The sequence below is a fragment of the Oncorhynchus keta genome, chromosome 4 (genome assembly GCF_023373465.1).
Source record: "Oncorhynchus keta strain PuntledgeMale-10-30-2019 chromosome 4, Oket_V2, whole genome shotgun sequence".
In the NCBI taxonomy this organism is placed as follows: domain Eukaryota; kingdom Metazoa; phylum Chordata; class Actinopteri; order Salmoniformes; family Salmonidae; genus Oncorhynchus; species Oncorhynchus keta.
Genome location: NC_068424.1, coordinates 41,393,258 through 41,414,026, shown reverse-complemented (window position 1 = coordinate 41,414,026; position 20,769 = coordinate 41,393,258). Strand labels below are relative to the sequence as shown.

At 41.7% G+C, this 20,769-nt stretch overlaps 1 protein-coding gene across 7 annotated transcripts in view; it reads left to right on the top strand.

The window, feature by feature from the left end:
* LOC118376592 (cullin-2) overlaps positions 1-16,364 on the top strand; it is a 42,553-nt gene extending 26,189 nt beyond the window's left edge. For 5 of the 7 annotated variants that reach the window (XM_035763314.2, XM_035763317.2, XM_035763316.2 and 2 more), the window contains exons 10-22: positions 6,173-6,297; positions 6,551-6,658; positions 6,928-6,987; positions 7,186-7,314; positions 7,588-7,674; positions 8,086-8,238; positions 10,271-10,348; positions 10,513-10,579; positions 11,246-11,340; positions 11,915-12,091; positions 12,180-12,281; positions 12,398-12,514; positions 15,655-16,364. In XM_035763314.2, coding sequence (XP_035619207.1) covers positions 6,173-6,297; positions 6,551-6,658; positions 6,928-6,987; positions 7,186-7,314; positions 7,588-7,674; positions 8,086-8,238; positions 10,271-10,348; positions 10,513-10,579; positions 11,246-11,340; positions 11,915-12,091; positions 12,180-12,281; positions 12,398-12,514; positions 15,655-15,786 — 1,430 coding nt within the window. In that variant the 3' untranslated portion in view covers positions 15,787-16,364. The remainder of the gene's footprint in view (positions 1-6,172; positions 6,298-6,550; positions 6,659-6,927; positions 6,988-7,185; positions 7,315-7,587; positions 7,675-8,085; positions 8,239-10,270; positions 10,349-10,512; positions 10,580-11,245; positions 11,341-11,914; positions 12,092-12,179; positions 12,282-12,397; positions 12,515-15,654) is intronic. The other 2 variants (XM_035763319.2, XM_035763318.2) reach the window with 1 other exon arrangement.
* The last annotated feature ends 4,405 nt before the right edge of the window (positions 16,365-20,769 follow it).

The following is a 20,769-nucleotide window of genomic DNA, read 5'->3' as shown; positions in this document are numbered from 1 at the left end:
GAAAGCCATGCGTCACGACTGGAGGAAACCTGGCACCATCCCTACGGTGCAGCATCATGCTGTGGGGATGTTTTTCAGAGGCAGGGACTGGAAGTCTAGTCAGGATCGAGGGAAAGATGAATAGAGCAAAGTACAGAGAGATCAATTATGAAAATCTGCTCCAGTGCGCTCAGGACCTCAGACTGGGGCTAAGGTTCGCCTTCCAACAAGACAACCATCCTAAGCACGCAGCCAAGACAACAAAGGAGAGGCTTTGGAACAAGTCTCTGACTGTCATTGAGTGGTCCAGCCAGAGCCCGGACTTGAACCCGATCAAATATCTTTTGAAAGACCTGAAAATATCTGTGCAGCGACACTCCCCATCCAACCCAACAGAGCTTGACAGGATCTGCAAAGAATGGAAGAAACTCCCCAAATTCGGGTGTGCTTGTAGCGTCCTACCCAAGATTACTCGAGGCTGTGATCGCTGCCAAAGGTGCTTCAACAATTTACTGACTAAAGGGTCTGAATACTTATATGTGATATTTCATGTATTTTTTTATATTTGTTTTTATAAATCTGCAAAAAAAATCCCAAAACCTGTTTATTCTTTGTCATTATGGGGTATTGTGTGTAGATTTGAGGGGAAAAAACACATTTTAGAATAAGGCTTTAAGGTAACAAAATGTGGAAAAAGTCAAGGGGTCTGAGTACTTCCTGAATGCACTGTAGCTATCAGATTTCAAAGTGAACAGAGAACCTCCATCTGTGACTGACTAAAGATCTCCACAGGTTTCGCGCAAGGTGCTTGAAGTACTTGAATTTGGCACTCGAGAAAATATCTTGTATTCCAAAGTTAAAATGAGAGGAGAACAGAAAATGAAGTGTTAATATGAAAAATATTTGAAAAATGTATTGGTCTTGAAAATGAATTTTTAGGCAGACTACCTACATAATCCCCCCTCACGTGTTTCGCGCTCTGGAGGCCTGGAAATTAATATGTTCCGAGCTCCTTGGAAGAGAAGTAACAGAGCCATCGACCTGGTGGCTTGCTTGCCACTCAATCATGGGCATGCCAAGACCGTCCTGGATGAAAAATGACCTTGAAGTTATACTCCCCAAGCTTCTCGAGCTACCTCGCCAGTTGACCTTCTGGTTCCTTCATCCTTATGAGCCACTGAAGGCTGCTGTGGTCGGTGCGCACAATGAAGGGTCTTCCGAGCAGGTATTGACGGAAGTGTGTAATGAACTCCACTGCTGCTAGTAGCTCCCTCTGTGTGGTACAATAGTTTTGCTCTGTGGAGGACTGCCTCCAGCTCCCATACACTAGTACGGGTTCCTCGCCGTCCTGCATTTGGGACAAGATTGCTCGAATGCCGAAGTTTCAGTACGTCTGTATCAAGGAGGAGGTCACCGCTATTCGAGTGGATAGCCCAAGACGGGTGCGGTGGTGAGTAGCTTCTTTAATTCTTTGAACACCCTCCACTCCAGCCATGCCTCCTGTGAAAAACTGTAGTCATGATGTATTGGTCTTGCAAACTGTACTCGGGATGGCTCAGGGGAGCCTTCACTTGCTAGCTCCAGGGTCAGAGCAATTTACGGATGCTCTGGGGTAATTCCCACCTTTGTGGATCTTATCCGCTGCTAATGACGAGTTAGTCTGGAATTCCTCTGAAGTTGTTGACATTTATTAAACTTGTACACCATGCGAGGCCTCAGTTTTCTCCTGTCACTGCTATTAAACTCTAACTGTTTTATCCTGCCAAAGTGCAGAGGAAAATGCAACAATTTCCCCTTGATGTTTTTCCAGACAATGCTATAGCCAAGTCATATGTCTGTTGGGAGAAGATAGCCTACATGATCAATCATGGTCTTACACCTTACTTTTGACACCATCTCCTGGACAAGTTGCAGAAGAATAATGGTTATGTGCTGCTTTTTGACAAATAACTGAAGCTCAAGCAAATTTATGTCCACGTAAGGTTTTTAGACCCCATAACCAACAAGGTTACCATACACTACCTGGACTCATCATTCATGGGACATGGTACAGCTAAGGACTGTCTCTCTCACTACAGAGTTGACAGATAAACCTAACATGTCTCGCTTCCTACAAATGTCGATGGATGGACCAAATGTTAACCACAAGTTTTTACAGAGAATTCACTTCTGATGTCCTTGCACAAGCCACAAACCGAGAGCTAATTGACATTGGAACATGTTCCTTGCACAGTATCCACAATGCGTTTCAGAATGTATTTGGCTCCATAGATAGGGACATAGAGGGCACTTTAAGTACTTTCTATAGACTGACGCACGACGTCCCTGCAAGACGAGATGATTTTGTGACAACCACAGGCTCCTCAGTTTTCCCTAAAAAGTTTTGTGGACACCTATAGGTACAAAAAAACAGAGGTTGTAACTAAAGCCTTAGAGGGTTTGCCAAACCTAATAAAATCCTACAGAACACCGACATGCATTACATTCACAACTGTAAAGCAAGCAATAGCAGGTAAACTTCACCCAGCAAAACATATTCTTTTCATATTTGTAGCCAAACGCATTCAAGGGTACATACATTCCCATTCCTGGCAGCAGACTGGGCAGACCTATTGACTAATGTCATGAGCAGAGTCCTGAAAAGAGGTGACAGACACATTTACAACCCCCCTGAAACTCTCAAAATACACTGACAGAGGATGATGCTGTGGGTCCCTTCCAAAGATGACATTTGGTTTTCAAAATGTAAGGTGCTAAAAAAAAAAAGCGGCTAGCAAAGTGAGTGAGAGGAGGATTTCTGAGTTTGAGTGACAAAAAGAAGTACCTCCTTGAGGAAGTTGATGCTCAAAACCCCATCACTCCAGTTTTGTGAGACAGGCTGTTTGTCTTGACCCACAACAGATGGCAAGGAATCCTGCAGCTTGTGAGTACAAATTCAAAAGTCTTCTCAAGCAATGTAATTAAATTGAAGCATGCCCAGTGGCAGTTGGAGTGCTTCATATCGCAGGAAGTTTTGAAACATCACTCCGATTAGTGAATAGGATCCGCCGAGGACTGCTCTGAGCACCTTTTTAGAGCGTCTGAAGGGTAAGGAGAACTATAGAGACCTGTGGCAAGCAATTCAAATTGTCCTTCTGCTCTCCCACTGACAGGCCTCATTAGACAGGGCGTATTCAGTCAACTCCGCTCTCACTGTTGTAAACAAAAAGGAGCAGCCCTACACAGCACAGAGACCGGTGAATGATGCTGTAGAGAATGCAGTAGGAATGAAGAAAGTCAACATAACGCACCAAGGATATCCTCCTGCAAGTCTGCAAGGCAGAAATATCAAGACTACCTGGATGCACAGCATGACCACAGGAGGGCAGAGAAAATACAATTGGTAGACAGTGAGGACCTCAAATAAAAACAGATTCCTGGAAAAGTACATGGAAATCTTGCAGAGGCAGACCTCAATGTCCAGAGAATGCAGTATCACGTTCAACAGCTTCAGAAGATCAATAGAAGATAAAAAGGCTGAGCTTGGACTGTTGTGAGCACATCACTCACACTAACTCACTCACTCACTCTCTTCAATATACACTGAACAAAAATATAAACGCAATGTAAAGTGTTGGTCCCATGTTTCATGAGATGAAATAAAAGATTCAAGAACATTTCCATACGCACAAAAAAAGTATTTCTCTCAAATGTTGTGCACAAATTTGTTTACATCCCTGTGAGTGAGCATTTCTCCTTTGCTAAAATAATCCATCGACCTGACAGGTGTGGCATATCAAGAAGCTGATTAAACAACATGATCATTACACAGGTGTACCTTGTGCTGGGGGCAATAAAAGGCTGCTAAAATGTGCAGTTTTATCACACAAGATAATGCCACAGATGTCTCAAGTTTTGAGGGAGCTTGCATTTGGCATGCTGACTGCAGGAATGCCCACCAGAGCTGTTGCCAGAGAAAGTAATATTAATTTCTCTACCTTAAGCCACCTCCGTCGTTATAGAGAATTTGGCAGTATGTCTAACCGGCCTCACAACCTCAGATCACATGTATGAGGTTGTGTGGGCGAGCAGTTTTCTGATGTCAACGTTGTGAACAGAGTGTCCCGTGGTGGTGGTGGGGTTATGGTATAGGCAGGCATAAGCTACAGACAACGAACACAATTGCATTTTATCAATGGCAATTTCAATGTACAGCGATACCTTGACGTGATCCTGAGGCCCATTGTCGTGCCATTCGTCCGCCGCCATCACCTTACGTTTCAGCATGATAATGCACGGCCCTATGTCGCAAGGATCGGTACACACTTCCCGTAAGCTGAAAATGTTCCACTTCCTCCATGGCCTGCATACTCGCCAGACATTGAGGATGTATGGGATGCTCTGGACGTGTACGACTGCGTGTTCCAGTTCCCGCCAATATCCAGCAACTTGAAGCCGTTGAAGAGGAGTGGGACAACATTCCACAGGCCACAATCAACAGCCTGATCAACTCTACGCGAAGGAGATGTGCTGTTCTGCATGAGGCAAATGGTGGTCACACCAGATAATGACTGATTTTCTAATCCACACCCCTAACTTTTTTTTAAAGGTATCTGTGACCAACATATGCATATCTGTATTCCCAGTCATGTGATATCCATAGATTAGCGCCTCATTCATTAATTTACTGATTTCCTTATATGAACTGAACCTCAGTAAAATCTTTGAAATTGCTGCATTTTTTTGTTGTTCAGTGTAATTCAATTAACTTTATTGACATTGAAATGTTTTAGATTGTTGTTGAAATTAAATGGAATGTTTTCAGAGAGACAAAGGTCCTGTCTACCACTCTGAATGATGTATCAGGTGAGCTGTGATGTTGATCTTTGTGGTGTACACACTATGTTACATGTGTGCTATGCCCATGGATGTGTTTTTTATTATTAACTGGGTGGTTTGAGCCATGAATGCTGATGGGCTGAAAGCCGTTGTATATCAGATCGTATACCACGGGTATATGACAAAGCATGTATTTTTTACTGCTCTAATTACATGGGTAACCAGTTTATAATAGCAATAAGGCGCCTCGATGGTTTGTGATATATGGCTAAGGGCCGCGATATGTTGTGCCGAACAGCCCTTAGCAGTGATAAATCGGCCATATACCAGACCTCCTCAAGCCTTATTGCTTAATTAGACAAAAGGTAGCTAGTTTTCTCACCTTCATCTATCATTTGCTTTCAAAGTCTTTATTTCAACCATTATCACTATTAGCTAAACACATTCCGTATTCTCATCCCTCTAATATATTGTTCAGACTGCCATCTGTTATATACCATTTCAATAATGCATCTAAATCCATCTCTCTCTCATATTAAATTAACTTTATTGACATGGACATTTTTGAGATTGTTGTTGAAAATGGTTCAACATGAAACAGTTTGGTCTGTAACCTAAAATTAAAGGTTGTTTTATTGTCATTGAGTTTGTTTTACACAATCATGTTGATCTCACTGACTGATCCATAGCTCCATTCATGAATTTGAATTCACCAGAAACAGGTTGTTGTGACTTCAAAGATTATTGTGGCTACAGTTTTTAAAATCAAGTCAAACTTTATTTGTCACATATACAACATGTGTAGGTAGACCTTACCATGAAATGCTTGCTTCCAAGCCCTTAACCAACAGTGTAGTTCAAGAAAGAGTTAAGCATATTGTGATATTAATAAAACAAAATTACTTAAAATGAACACAATTGCATAGTTACTACACTATTTAGTAGCTATTAAGTAGTAGATTCCCAAATTCCCTATAGTAATACAATACGGTCATTGAGCTGGAATTGTGTAGTAATGCGAATAGGAAATGTGTTCACCAGTAGGCACGTCCCAAAACTGCTCATCACTTCTCAAATTACGTCATCACTACTTGACGTACCACTTAAGTATGTAGTAATTAAGTATTGAAAGACGTGTTATTGGGTATGACTGAGGTAGTGATGAATAAAACGCCTATATGTTTGGAAGTATTACAAATTGATGGCCCTTGAAAATAAATATTAGTGCTTGAAAATGTACTTGAAAGTCCTCGAATTGGTCTGTCTGTACGAACCCTGTCTCTATGACTGACTCTCCCCTGGCGCCGTCTGTCTCTGCCTTCCTTCTGGTCTCGCTCTCCCCTCCCCTCTTTCTCCCTCTTGCTACCCCCTACAGACATGGCTAACATGTACACCCTGCTGAGAGCCGTGTCCAGTGGCTTACCCCACATGATCCAAGAGCTCCAGATCCATATCCATGACGAGGGCCTCCGGGCCACCAGTAACCTCTCTCAGGAAAACGTACGCCACGTCTTTGTGTATCACTATACGTTGTCATTGTACGTTATCTGATTGTCATCATTGTAAATGTACAGCAGCACCCTGGTAATCCTTTTGTCTAAATGTATTGTTTTTGGACTTCAAACACTACATTGTCGCTGTGCATTATTAGTATGTATTATCAGTAGGCCTATGCGTTATCACATTACCATTATCACAAAGATAATATTCACAACTCACTACTAATTCTCCTGTTGTGTTGTTACCTCCTCAGATGCCAACCCTGTTTGTGGAGTCCGTGTTAGAGGTTCACAGTAAATTTGTTCAGCTCATTAACACAGTGCTGAATGGGGATCAGCACTTCATGAGCGCACTTGATAAGGTATTAATGTTGTGACTCCCTGGCTGGCAGGCTTAGAGGGGAAATCAGAATGTGGACACTAGGGACAGGTCAAGCCAGTAGGGGGCGCCAGTGATTGGTGTTTGTTCACTATGGAATGTGGCTCCATATTGTTTCTCACAAGATTGTTCCTAAGGATTTTCATAAATTAAAACATAACTTTTAACTGTATTTATTAGTTGATGTCTTAAGCTGTGGATGTACTGAAACTGATGGGAGGAGAAATTACTGGTTTGTTTGATCCTCCCCAGGCTTTGACTTCAGTGGTTAACTACAGGGAGCCCAAATCCATCTGCAAAGCACCTGAACTGGTGAGTGTGGGACTTATTCATGACACCTGAGGTTAGGAAATGTGTGAGGGTATCAGATAAGGCCATAGTGATAAACTAAGTAAAAACCCTGTACACAGCAGTTCGTCTAGATCTACTACTTTATCTGTGGGTTTTTTCAACATTTGTTTTGAGGACCATGTGTCTGACCTTGTGTTGTTTTTCCCTTTACCCATGTAGCTCGCTAAGTATTGTGACAATCTGCTGAAGAAGTCTGCAAAGGGAATGACAGAGAATGAGGTGGAGGACAAGCTGACTAGCTTCATCACCGTGTTCAAGTACATAGACGACAAGGACGTTTTTCAAAAGGTAGCCGATTGACCGGCATTTGCGTTATTACTCTCATTATCTCAAATGACCAGCGATATTGACAGCTAGTATGGCCACTTTTTTATTCCTTCCAGACTGAATTTGGAATTCGCTAAAGAGCATTATCTAAAAAAAAATTACAAGTTTTTGGAGACTGAGATGTTGAATTGATGTCTTATGTTTTCTTCTTAACCATGTTGATGACTCACTCTCTTGCCCCCCTCTCTCTTTCACTCTCTCTCCCACTCTGTCGCTTCTTTCTCTTTTGTACAGTTTTATGCAAGAATGTTAGCAAAGAGGTTAATACATGGGCTGTCCTTGTCCATGGACTCAGAGGAAGCCATGATCAACAAACTAAAGGTGAAGTAAGACTCCTTTCAACTTTAGCAGGTGCAATTTCAAGGTCTCTTATGCCTAAAGTAAGCATTTTCTAAACCAGAATGGCCCATATGGCAGGAGCATATCTCTTGTTTCTTGGTACACCCTCTGGATAAGACGCTATCAATGCCATTTATTTATGCCATAATTGAGCATCACTCTAAACTGTCAGTCTTTCCTTTTAATCTAGTATTCCACATAACTTTCAAACGACGCCCTACAGCATGTGCTTCTAAATGTCTTCTAAATGTGTGACTCCACTGTACTCTAATGCATGTGTGATATTTGGCCGTAATGATGGACTTGTTTATTATAGTGTTTGTACTGGTGCATGTCTTTCATTCATTCATTCATACATACATACACACACACACATTCTCTCCCCCACTACAGCAAGCATGCGGCTACGAGTTCACGAGCAAGCTCCACAGAATGTACACAGACATGAGCGTCAGCGCAGACCTGAATAACAAATTCAACAACTTCATCAAGACCCAGGAATCACCGGTTGACCTGGGAATCAGCTTCCAGATCTATGTATTACAGGTGAGAGGAGTTTAGAAGTCTCACATCAATTCATATATTTATTGTCTTCAAATGTGTATAGTGCAGTTAGGGTAAGAAACAACATTAAAACAATAACAACCATACAACATGACATAGACATATACATTTTTTGTCCATTAAAATAACATCAAATTGATCAGAAATACAGTGTAGACAATGTTAAAGTTTTAAATGACTATTGTAGCTGGAAACGGCTGATTTTTAATGGAATATCTACATAGGCATACAGAGGCCCATTATCAACAACCATCACTCCTGTGTTCCAATGACACGTTGTGTTAGCTAATCCAAGTTTATTATTTTAAAAGGATAATTGATCATTAGAAAACCCAAATGCAACTGTAGTGCTGATTAAAGAAGCAATAAAACTGTCCTTCTTTAGACTAGTTGAGTATCTGGAACATCAGCATCTGTGGGTTCGATTACAGGCTCAAAATGGCCAGAAACAAAGACCTTTCTTCTGATACTCGTCAGTCTATTCTTGTTCTGAGAAATGAAGGCTATTCCATGCGAGAAATTGCCAAGAAACTGAAGATCTCGTACAACCCTGTGTACTACTCCCTTCACCAAACAACTGTCTCTAATCAGAATAGAAAGAGGAGTGGGAGACCCTGGTGCACAACTGAGCAAGAGGACAAGTAACATTAGGGTGTCTAGTTTGAGAAACAGATGCCTCAAAACTCAGAAGTCCTCAACTGGCAACTTCATTAAATATTACCCGTCTCAACGTCAACAGTGAAGAGGCGACTCTGGGATGCTGGCCTTCTAGGCAGAGTTCCTCTGTCCAGTGTCTGTGTTCCCCATCTTTAATCTTTTATTTTTATTGGCCAGTCTGAGATATGGCTTTTTCTTTGCAACTGCCTAGAAGGCCAGCATCCTGGAGTCACCTCTTCACTGTTGACATTGAGACTGGTTTTTAGTGGGTACTATTTAATGAAGCTGCCAGTTGAGGACTTGTGAGGCAGTTTTCAGCTGTGCTAACATAATAGCAAAAGGGTTTTCAAATGTTCAATTAGCTTTTTAAAATAATAAACTTGAATTAGCTAGCACAGCGTGCCATTGGAACACAGGAGTGATGGTTGCTGATAACGGGCCTCTGTAGATATTCCATTAAATATCAGCCGTTTCCAACTACAATAGTCATTTACAACATTAACAATGTCTACACTGTATTTCTGATCAATTTGATGTTATTTTAATGGACAGCAAATTTACTTTTCTTTCAGAAACAAGGACATTTCTAAGTGACCCCAAACTTTTGAATGGTAGTGTATATGATGGACAGCAAAGATATCAGTTACTCATAAAATAGGAGCAATCATGTGCAAATGTGCAGTCGTCACCCATATTAATATTGATAGCAGGTTGATGGCTCAGCCATATTAATAGATAGACATTACTTTATGTGCAGGTTATACAGGTTGATAGCTCAGCCATATTAATAGATAGACATTACTTTATGTGCAGGTTAAGCAGGTTGATAGCTCAGCCATATTAATAGATAGACATTACTTTATGTGCAGGTTATGCAGGTTGATAGCTCAGCCATATTAATAGATAGACATTACTTTATGTGCAGGTTGATAGCTCAGCCATATTAATAGATAGACATTACTTTATGTGCAGGTTATGCAGGTTGATAGCTCAGCCATATTAATAGATAGACATTACTTTATGTGCAGGTTAAGCAGGTTGATAGCTCAGCCATATTAATAGATATACATGACTTTATGTGCAGGTTGATAGCTCACCTATATTAATAGATAGACATTACTTTATGTGCAGGTTATGCAGGTTGATAGCTCAGCCATATTAATAGATAGACATTACTTTATGTGCAGGTTAAGCAGGTTGATAGCTCAGCCATATTAATAGATAGACATTACTTGATGTGCAGGAAATCGGGTAATTGGGTAGTTTGAAGGTTAGGCACCTTCAGGCAGGTTTGCTGTGATTACCTCAATGACAATGGTGGTGGAGATGTCTCACCGTGTGTGTTGTCTCGTTGCAGGCAGGAGCCTGGCCCCTCACACACATCTCTTCCTCCACCTTTGCCATCCCACAGGAGCTGGAGAAGAGTGTACAGATGGTGTGTAGTGGTTCAGGAGAATTAGATGTTGTTGTTTGGAGAGAGCATGCCCATAGAAATAAAACCTTATTTCTGTGATTGCCCCAAGATGACACATAGCTATTCAACAAAACTGCATACCTTAATCTTATGTAATTCTAACATGATTATGTTTTTCTCTACAGTTTGAGTTGTTCTATAATCAGCACTTCAGTGGGAGGAAGTTGACTTGGCTGCACTATCTCTGCACAGGTATGTATGCGTGCTCGCACACACACACACGGCAGGTGATCGTAGTATAGAAAACCCAGTGCAAATTATGTGGAATTTTTTGTCAGCAGCAGTACTTTATTTTTCAGTGAAACTGCTACTATATGAAGGCCCACTTGCTACTAGCTGAAATCACATCCATAACTCGACAGAAGTAACGGGATGATTATTAAATCGTCTAAAATGGATTATGTCTGTATGCTCTGAAGTGTTTTATCCCAAATCATAGTGTCACTATTACATGTTAGTGGAGAGGCTCTGATTCTAACTAACACTGAGCTGCACCTGGCACTACTACTGCACAATCCATGAAATCCCACAGCGTGGGGTACCTCCCTCAAACTCCCTGTGATAACTCCCCCAAAGTTCACAACAGCATACATACTTCAGGTGCAATCCTGACACTGACACTGCAGTTAACACATTGGAACTAAATCCCTGTGTGCGTTTACAAGAATACCCAGTGAACACATTAGGATTGGGGATTACTTTAGTCTGATTTCTTCATGGTTTTGCTTACACTTGAGAGCAGTTTGTTTTATATACAAATACAAACCTGTTATCGATAGGTGGTGTGGCGAATACAGCATTGGTGGTACAGCATTGGTGTTGTGGTGATGATGATGATTGGCTCCCTTCTCTCTTTAGGTGAGGTGAAGATGAACTATCTCTCCAAGCCCTATGTTGCCATGGTGACCACCTACCAGATGGCGGTGCTGCTGGCCTTCAACAACAGTGAGACGGTGTGTTACGAAACCAACATGTTTAGTGGAAATGGACTGTCTTAACTGTACCTTAAGCACTAACTACCCCAATATCCTAACAGGTGGAAAAGGACTGTGTTAACTTTGCCCTAAGCACTGAACTAGCTCAATAACCGTGCCCTAGGCACTAAACTTGTCAATAACTGCCCTAAGCACTGAACTAACTCAATAACTGTGCCCTAAGCACTGAACTAGTTCAATAACTGTGCCATAAGCACTGAACTAGCTCAATAACCGTGCCCTAGGCACTGAACTTGTCAATAACTGCCCTAAGCACTGAACTAACTCAATAACTGTGCCCTAAGCACTGAACTAGCTCAATAACTGTGCCCTAGGCACTGAACTAGCTCAATAACTGTGCCCTAAGCACTGAACTAGCTCAATAACTGTGCCCTAATCACTGAACTAGTTCAATAACTGTGCCCTAATCACTGAACTAGTTCAATAACTGTGCCCAAGCACTGAACTAGTTCAATAACTGTGCCCTAAGCACTGAACTAGTTCAATAACTGTGCCCTAAGCACTGAACAAGGTCTGTATCATATCCAAACAGGTGGGCTACAAGGAGCTCCAAGACTCCACCCAGATGAACGAGAAGGAGCTTCAGAAGACCATCAAGTCTCTGCTGGACGTCAAGATGCTTAACCACGACTCTCAAAAGGTCAGGGGTCAGATATCAGCAGCCACAGAATCACCCGGAGACCCAGAGTCAGCAGTGTCTTCTTTAGTGGTTAGATGGATTTAAAAGTAGCTCATCTTGGCATTTTTATTATTTCTCATGGTGGATACTATGTATGTAACTATTTTCTTGTCTTCAGGAGGAAATCGACACAGAGTCCACATTTTCACTAAATATGAGTTTCACCAGTAAAAGAACAAAGTTCAAGATCACAACGTCAATGCAGAAAGACACACCACAGGTACATTACCCTACTACACTGAGAGCTCAGACTGTATCCATCCAACAATGCAAACACCTATTCTCTGAAAGTGTCTGCCTCTGTTTAAACGTGTGTGTGTTTCTTCGACCTTGCAGGAGATGGAGCAGACGAGGAGTGCAGTGGACGAGGACCGCAAAATGTATTTACAAGCTGCTATAGTGAGAATCATGAAGGCACGCAAAGTGCTCAGACACAACGCCCTCATACAGGAGGTGAGTTCAACTCCTGTCATATTCCACAAACCCATGTAGAAATAGCAAACTATTTCACCCCAGGTCTGTACTATACATATACATGGTGCTGAGAGGGAGAGATATCAAGGCTACAGGTTGAAGCAATGTGTGTGAATGGTACAGGCAAGTTAATGTTCAGATACAATACCTGCTAGTCCTGAGAGACCGGTTGAAACAAGGGAATGGAGAGATCCAAGGGTTTTCCTGAGGACAGAGCTATCACCTGACCAATCGGACTACATCCTCCCTGGTTCAGGTCTCTAGTCTAGCCCCTGGCTCTCTTCCTCCTGTGTTGATGTTCTGGTGTGTTGTGTCAGGGAGGTAAATTCCTTCCTTGATGGGGAGATCTCCGAGGCCAGGACAGAACAGAGTGATGTCAGGAATGAGTGTCTCCCCTCTGGAATGATCTTCGAACATGCCTGGGGACTAGGAGAAGGCTGCAACATCTTTCTTTCTGCTGTCATCATCTATCTCACTCACTCACATATATCCTGTCTCCCCAACAACACAACACACCTCCAACCACTATTTCATTTTCCCACTCTGTACTTTAATGGTTCAATATTTGTTATTTCTGTTAATGCAGAAAATTAGGACTAGATTAGTGGCGAACCCTCCCACCACATATACTCCCCTACATATACTCCAACATTTTGGATTTGAGATCAAATGTTTCATATGAGGTGACGGTACAGAATGTCACCTTGTATTTAAGGGTATTTCCGTTCATATCTGTTTTATCGTTTAGAAATTAAAGCACTATATATCTAGTCCCCCCATTTTGAAGGTGTCATAAGTATTTGGACAAATTCACTTGTGTATTAAAGTAGTCAAAAGTGTAGTGTTTGGTCCCATATTCCTAGCACACAATAGCTACATCAAGCTTGTGACTGTACAAACTTGTTGGATGTATTTGCAGTTTGTTTTGTTTTGGTTGTGTTTCGGATTATGTTGTGCCCAATAGAAATGAGGAGAGCTTCCTGTCTAACAGAACACAGAGGGTTCTTTAATGGAAGCCTCTCCAACATAATCCAGGTAGAATCAGGCATTCCACAGGGCAGCTGTCAAGGCTCCTTTACTTCTTGCAATCTTTACTAATGACATGCTTTGAGTAAAGCCAGTGTCTCTATGTATGTGGATGACTCAACACTATACACGTCAGCTACTACAGCAAGTGAAATCATTGCAACAGTTAACAAAGAGCTGCAGTTTCAGAATGGGTGACAAGAAATAGGTTAGTCCTAAATATTTCAAAAACTAAAAGCATTGTATTTTTGGACAAATCATTCACTAAACCTTCTAATGAATAATGTGGAAATTGAGCAAGTTGTGGTGACTAAACTGCTTGGAGTAACCCTGAATTGTAAATTGTCATGCTCAAAACATGTTGACCCAACAGTAGCTAAGATGGGGAGATAATAAAGCACAGCTCTGCTGCCTTAACAACACTATCAACAAGGCAGGTCCTACATGCCCTAGTTTTTTCCACACATAGACTACTGTCCAGTTATGTGGTCAGGTGCCACAAAGAGGGACTTACGAAAATTGCAATTGGCACAGAAACAGGGCAGCACGGCTGACCCTTAAATGTACACAGAGAGCTAACATGAATATGTCAATCTCTCACGGCTCAAAGTAGAGGAGAGATTGACTTCATCATTACTTGTTTTTGTAATAAAGTGTTGACATGCTGAATGCACCGCGCTGTCTGTTTAAACTACTAGCACACAGCTCAGACACCCATGCATATCTCACAAGAAATGCCACCAGAGGTCTCTTCACAATCCCCAAGTCCAGAACAGACTATGGGAGGCACACAGTACTGCATAGAGCCATGGATACATGGAACTCTATTCCACCTCAGGTGCAAGCAGTATAATCAGATTTTTAAAAAATAGATAAATATTCACCTCATGGAACAGGGGGAAGGTGAAAAGACACACACACAGGCACATACACATGCACGTACACATGGATTTTGTATTGTAGATACACTGTATATACAAAAGTATGTGGACACACCTTCAAGTTAGTGGATTCGGCTATTTCAGCCACACATGTTGCTGATAGGAGTATAGAATCGAGCACACAGACATGCAATCACCATAGACAAATATTGTCAGTAGAATGGCCTTACAGAAGAGTTCAGTGACTTTCAAAGTGACACCGTCATAGGATGCCACCTTTCCAACAAGTCAGTTAAACTAATTTCTGCCCTGCTAGAGCTGCCCTGGTCAACTGTAAGTGCTGTTATTGTGAAGTGGAAATGTCTAGGAGCAACAACAGCTCACTCGCTACGTGGTAGCTCACAAAACTGGACCGGCGAGTCCTGAAGCCCGTAAAAATCGTCTGTCCTCGGTTGCAACACTCACTACCGCGTTTCAAACTGCCTCTGGAAGCAACGTCAACTGTTCGTCGGGAGCTTCATGAAATAGGTTTCCATGGCTTAGCTGCCTCACACAAGCCTAAGATCTCTTGTGGCTGAATGGAAGAAAGTTCCCGCAGCAATGTTTCAACATCTAGTGGAAAGCCTTCCTAGAAGAGTGGAGGCTGTTATAGCGGCAAAGGGGAGACCAACTCCATATTAATGCCAAGTATTTTGCAATGAGATGTTCGATGAGCAGGTGTCCACATACCTTTGGTCATGTAGTGTATGTGGTAGTAGATTAGTGGCCTGAGGGCACACAATGTGTTGTGAAAAGCGTTATGAAATGTCATGTAATAACACTTTCTTTTCTTTCTCTATTGTATGTACTTTCCTAAATGTAGCTGAACCCAGGAAGAGTAGCTCCTGCTTTGATATCAGCTAATGGGGATCCTTAATAAATATAAAGTCACTTTTTGTAAATATAAAAAGAAAATGTTTCTGGACACTTATACAGTAATGTGGATGCTACCATGATTACGGATAATCAGGAATTGTGAGAAAGTTACAGTGGCACAAAGATCATACCCCCAAGACATGCTAACTTCTCACCATTACCAATAACGGGAGGTTAGCATTTTTGAGGGGGTATGATATTTATACCTCTTAATCATCATTATTCGCGATTCTACCAACAACGGAGTAGCACGGGCAGTTAATTTCTCTCTTTCTGTCTGTCCATTTCTTCCCTCAGGTCATCAACCAGTCCAAAGCCAGATTTAACCCCAGTATCAGCATGATCAAGAAGTGCATTGAGGTGCTCATTGACAAGCAGTACATTGAGCGGAGCCAGAGCTCTGCAGACGAGTACAGCTATGTGGCATAATGGAGGAATAATGGCGTATAAGGCCCCCTACCCCAACCAACCGCAGGTTAAGCAAAGAACGACAGAGACCATTCTTTTTCATATATTTTTGGGCTGTTGCTGTCTCACGTGCTCCCGTAGGGAGGGAGGGATGAAGCAGGACTATGTGCCTCCATCTTGGAAACAAACATAACAAGTCACCCCAGACAGCCACCGAAACACGACACCTTCTGACCCCCCTTCTGATTTTCTGCTGTTTACATCACCAGTGCCACGCACCGTTGCGTCAATGAAAATGCCTTTTGCTATCCGTGTGCAAAGCTGATAATACATTTTTTGTTGACTTAACCGAAAACAAAGAAGAATGGAAAAAGAGCGAGTGAGCTGTGACATTGACGGAAATGTTGGAGACTAGACGTGGAAAACCATGCTTTCTTTTCTCACATTTACAGTTTTCTTTTTTTATGTATCGAAGTTAGAAAACAATATTGTAATAAAACCGGTATACTGATAATTGTATCTACTTTCAAATGTAAAGAACAAACAAATTGAGGTGACAAACATGGTCCTGCTGCTTGTCAAATAAATAAATAAAAACACTGAGGGATTTTGGGAAATATTTTAAAGGATTGTGTATGTGTTAGTGTAGCCTCTGCTTCCAGGCCTCGCTCATGTTGCTCGCTAGTGTCAGTGTGATGAGAAACTTAGGGGATGATTGTAATGTCTATTTTCATTACAAAAGCCTACCTCTAGGTGGGGTGCAAGAGGACCCATTGTTATGAATAATTATGGAGTTACATGTTGTTATGTAACTTACAATGCTGCATTCTTGTATTCCAATGATGTTGACTGCCTGTTTGTTCATGCATAAGACAAGGCCAGGGTCCACTGGTTACAACACCTTATACCAACCAGGAGCTGTACAAAACTGCCCAGGATCAGTGAGAAGATCAACGGGCGTAATGTGTCAAGCATATTGTACATTTACATTTACATTTAAGTCATTTAGCAGACGCTCTTATCCAGAGCGACTTACAAATTGGTGCATTCACCTTCCTTGTAGAAGGAATGCTAGGATCAGGTAACTCCTGTCCATTAAATCCTACTCATTATGATCTAAAATACTAAACTGATCCTAGTTGAGCACTCCTACTGTGAGATGCTTGATACACATAGGGCCAGGAGGCTGAGATTTGCTGGTCACTGTTTCAACCATCCTGAGCAAGGCACAAGCAGTCATACTTTGGGTACCTTCTAATGGGCTCCAGAGTGGTGCAGCTGTCTAAGGCACTGCATGTCAGTGCAAGAGGCATCACTAAATTCCCTGGTTCGAATCCAGGCCCTATCATGTCCGGCTTTGATTAGGAGTCCCATAGGGCGGCACACAATTGGCCCAGCGTCGTCCTGGTTTGGCCATGGTAGGCCGTCATTGTAAATAAGAATTTGTTCTTAACTGACTTGCCTAGTTAAATAAAATAAAAACTTATAATGAGGCAAGACCTGGGAGACCACATGAAACATGTGTGGATAACATCTGCCGATACACTGGTCTGAGAACAACAGATCTATTGCATGACATCCCATAAGCAAGTAAGCACACAAATGAAATAACAGTGTGTATTAGAGTAGTAACTACATCAAGCTTGTGACTCTGAACATTTGTTGGATGCATTTGCTGTTTATTTTGGTTGCGTTTCAGATAATTGTGTGCCGAATATATATCAATGGTAAATAATGTACAGTATATTGTCATTTTGCCATACCTCTCTGTTGTTCATCCAAAGTGAAGGAGTACAGAGCCAAAACAACAACAACAGTTTCTCTGTCCCAATACTTTTGGAGCTCACTGAATACTGCATACTGCAGGAGAGGTGAACTATTTACAGGAGCTTAAACAATTTAGGTAACACTTTATTTGACACCTAGTGTGACACGTTCATATGTCATAATAGCTGACAACCTGTCATAAAATGGTTATAACACTGTCATGACACATACAGTTGAAGTCAGAAGTTTATACACACCTTAGCCAAATACATTTAAACTTAGTTTTCACAATTCCTGACATTTGATCCTTGTGAAAATTCCCAGTTTTAGGTCAGTTAGGATCACCACTTTATTTTAAGAATTTGAAACGTCAGAATAATAGTAGAGAGAATTATTTATTTCAGCTTTTATTTCTTTCATCCCATTCCCAGTGGGTCAGAAGTTTACATACACTCCATTAGTATTTGGTAGCATTGCCTTTAAATTGTTTCACTTGGGTCAAACATTTTGGGTAGCCTTCCACAAGCTTCCCACAATAAGAATTTTGGCCCGTTCCTTCTGACAGAGATGGTGTAACTGAGTCAGGTTTGTAAAGGCCTCTTTGCTCGCACACACTTTTTCAGTTCTGCCCACAAACATTCTATAGAATTGAGGTCAGGGTTTGTGATGGCCACTCTAATACCTTGACTTTGTCCTTAAGCCATTTTGCCACAACTTTGGATGTATGCTTGGGGTCATTGTCCATTTGGAAGACCCATTTGCGACCAAGCTTTAACTTCCTGACTGATGTCTTGAGATGTTGCTTCAATATATTCACGTAATTTTGCTCCCTCATGCTGCCATCTATTTTGTGAAGTGCACCAGTCCCTCCTGCAGCAAAGCACCCCCACAACATGGTGCTGCCATCCCCGTGCTTTCCGGTTGGGATGGTGTTCTTTGGCTTGTAAACCTCCCCCTTTTTCCTCCAAACATAACGAGGTAATTATGGCCAAACAGTTCTATTTTTGTTTCATCAGACCAGAGGTCTGGCTTTTTTATGGAGGTTTTGGAGCAGTGGCTTCTTCCTAGCTGAGCGGCCTTTCAGGTTATGTTGATATAGGACTCGTTTTACTGTGGATATAGATACTTTTGTAGCTGTTTCCTCCAGCATCTTCACAAGGTCCTTTGCTGCTGTTCTGGGATTGATTTGCACTTTTCGCACCAAAGTACGTTAATCTCTAGAAGACAGAACGCGTCTCCTTCCTGAGCGGTATGACGGCTGCGTGGTCCCATGGTGTTTATACTTGCGTACTATTGTTTGTACAGATGAACGTGGTATCTTCAGGCGTTTGGAAATTGTTCCCAAGGATGAACCAGACTTGTGTAGGTCTGCTTATCGGAAGCTTCTAAAGCCATGACATAATTTTATGAACGTTTCCAAGCTGTTTAAAGGCACAGTCAACTTAGTGTATGTGAACTTGACCCACTGGAATTGTGATTCAGTGAATTTTAAGTGAAATAATCTGTCTGTAAACAATTGTTGGAATAAAGACTTGTGTCATACACAAAGTAGATGTCCTAACCGACTTGCCAAAACTATAGTTTGTTATCAAGAAATTTGTTGAGTGGTAGAAAAACTAGTTTTAATGACTCCAACCTAAGTGTATGTAAACCTCCGACTTCAACTGTACACTACATGTAAGAAGTCCCCATCCTTTACATTGTGGATGAATTATGAAAGTTTTTTTGTTAAAATATGAATGGATTTTAGGAGCCATAAGAGGATCATTGTCTCCTATAAACTTTGAACAGTAAGTAGCCACGCCCCGAGTGAGGTCAGAGAGAGCGTCAGCCTGATGGAACCGGCCCTTTCGACCAGAGTGCATGAAAGGATTGGTAAAGAAATGAACATTTAGACCAGGAAAGATGGGGAGCTGCAGCTCACTTCTAATGTGGTTTGAACTCTGAATCTCAACACGAGGTTGAGAGAATAATGTCAATCAATAATTTACGGCTGATTAGCTGCCCAAAGTAAAATCTCTTCGAAAGTGAATTTAAGTGGGATCATTCTACTGCTCTGTCAAATCACCGTAGTACGCTACTCTCATCACCCCACTGGAACCATCGACACGACTGGTTAGCCTATCTTCCAAGAAGCTTCAGGAGCAGATGAGAGGAGAACAACAGAGAAACAACTTTTGGGCCTTACAAGGGCCTTACAAGCGTGCTGCTGAAAAGTCGGAACACCCTTCCTAAGGAGGGCTATTTCCAAAAGAGATCCACAGCGAACAAAGGCATTTTTAAGGTAAATATTTTATTGATTTGTTTTTCAAAACGGTTGGTCGTTCATGTGCAAAGTATATGATTACTGTGAAAGGGACCTTTTCCTAATGTATTAAGTGTGTATGTTTATCCTGTGTTATCATTTAGTTAGCTAGTAAATCAATAATTAAATAAATTTGTGTAGTACTGAATGTAGTACTGAAGTAAGGCTGGGGTTTTGCAGATGCAGGAGGTTACGACTGTTCGGAGTGATGATATGATACGAGGTTATGATTTATACATTGCCTGTTTGGTGGATGTGATAGGCAAAGTTTAATTCGGGAGTTGGTAACTCTTTAAACACCCACTCTCGTGGTGCCCCAAATTCCTAATGAGTTTATTGTTACATGATTAATTTAATCGGGTAACAATTAAACATGGTTAGTTGATTCAATAAATAACAGACATCAGATTAATGAAAGTAAAGTTCCAACAGAGCCAAAGGAAGAAAAGATGGGGGGATTGGAGACTCACTGAGAGAAAGTAGAAGGGGCTATTTTCTCTCTCTTGCTGTCTAAGTCTCCAATCCCCATGCCTGCCTCCCTTGCTCCATCCCTCCCTTCATGTGTGGAGGGGGGGAGAGAGGGTGAGAGAAGGAGGGGTAGACAACTGTCTTGTTCACCATCATGCAAAAGCTCCTCTTTATCCGGGGAGAAAATCCACTGGGATTGACAGATCCTGAGACAGAAAGAGGGATGAATAGAAGCCGGAGGAAGAAGAATATGGAGCACTGGGACACTGAGGGAGAGTGTGTGTGTCTGCTAAGGATTACACTATTACCGTGAAACAGTGACCAAAAGTTATGGATGAATACTGAACAGCTGATTGAAGACGGGACAGCCGGGCATTCTTGTGGTTGAGTCTCTTTTTGTGGTAACGGACTCTTAAGTGGTTAAACTTTGTTGCTCCTTGCTGAAACAAGTAAACAAGTCTTTG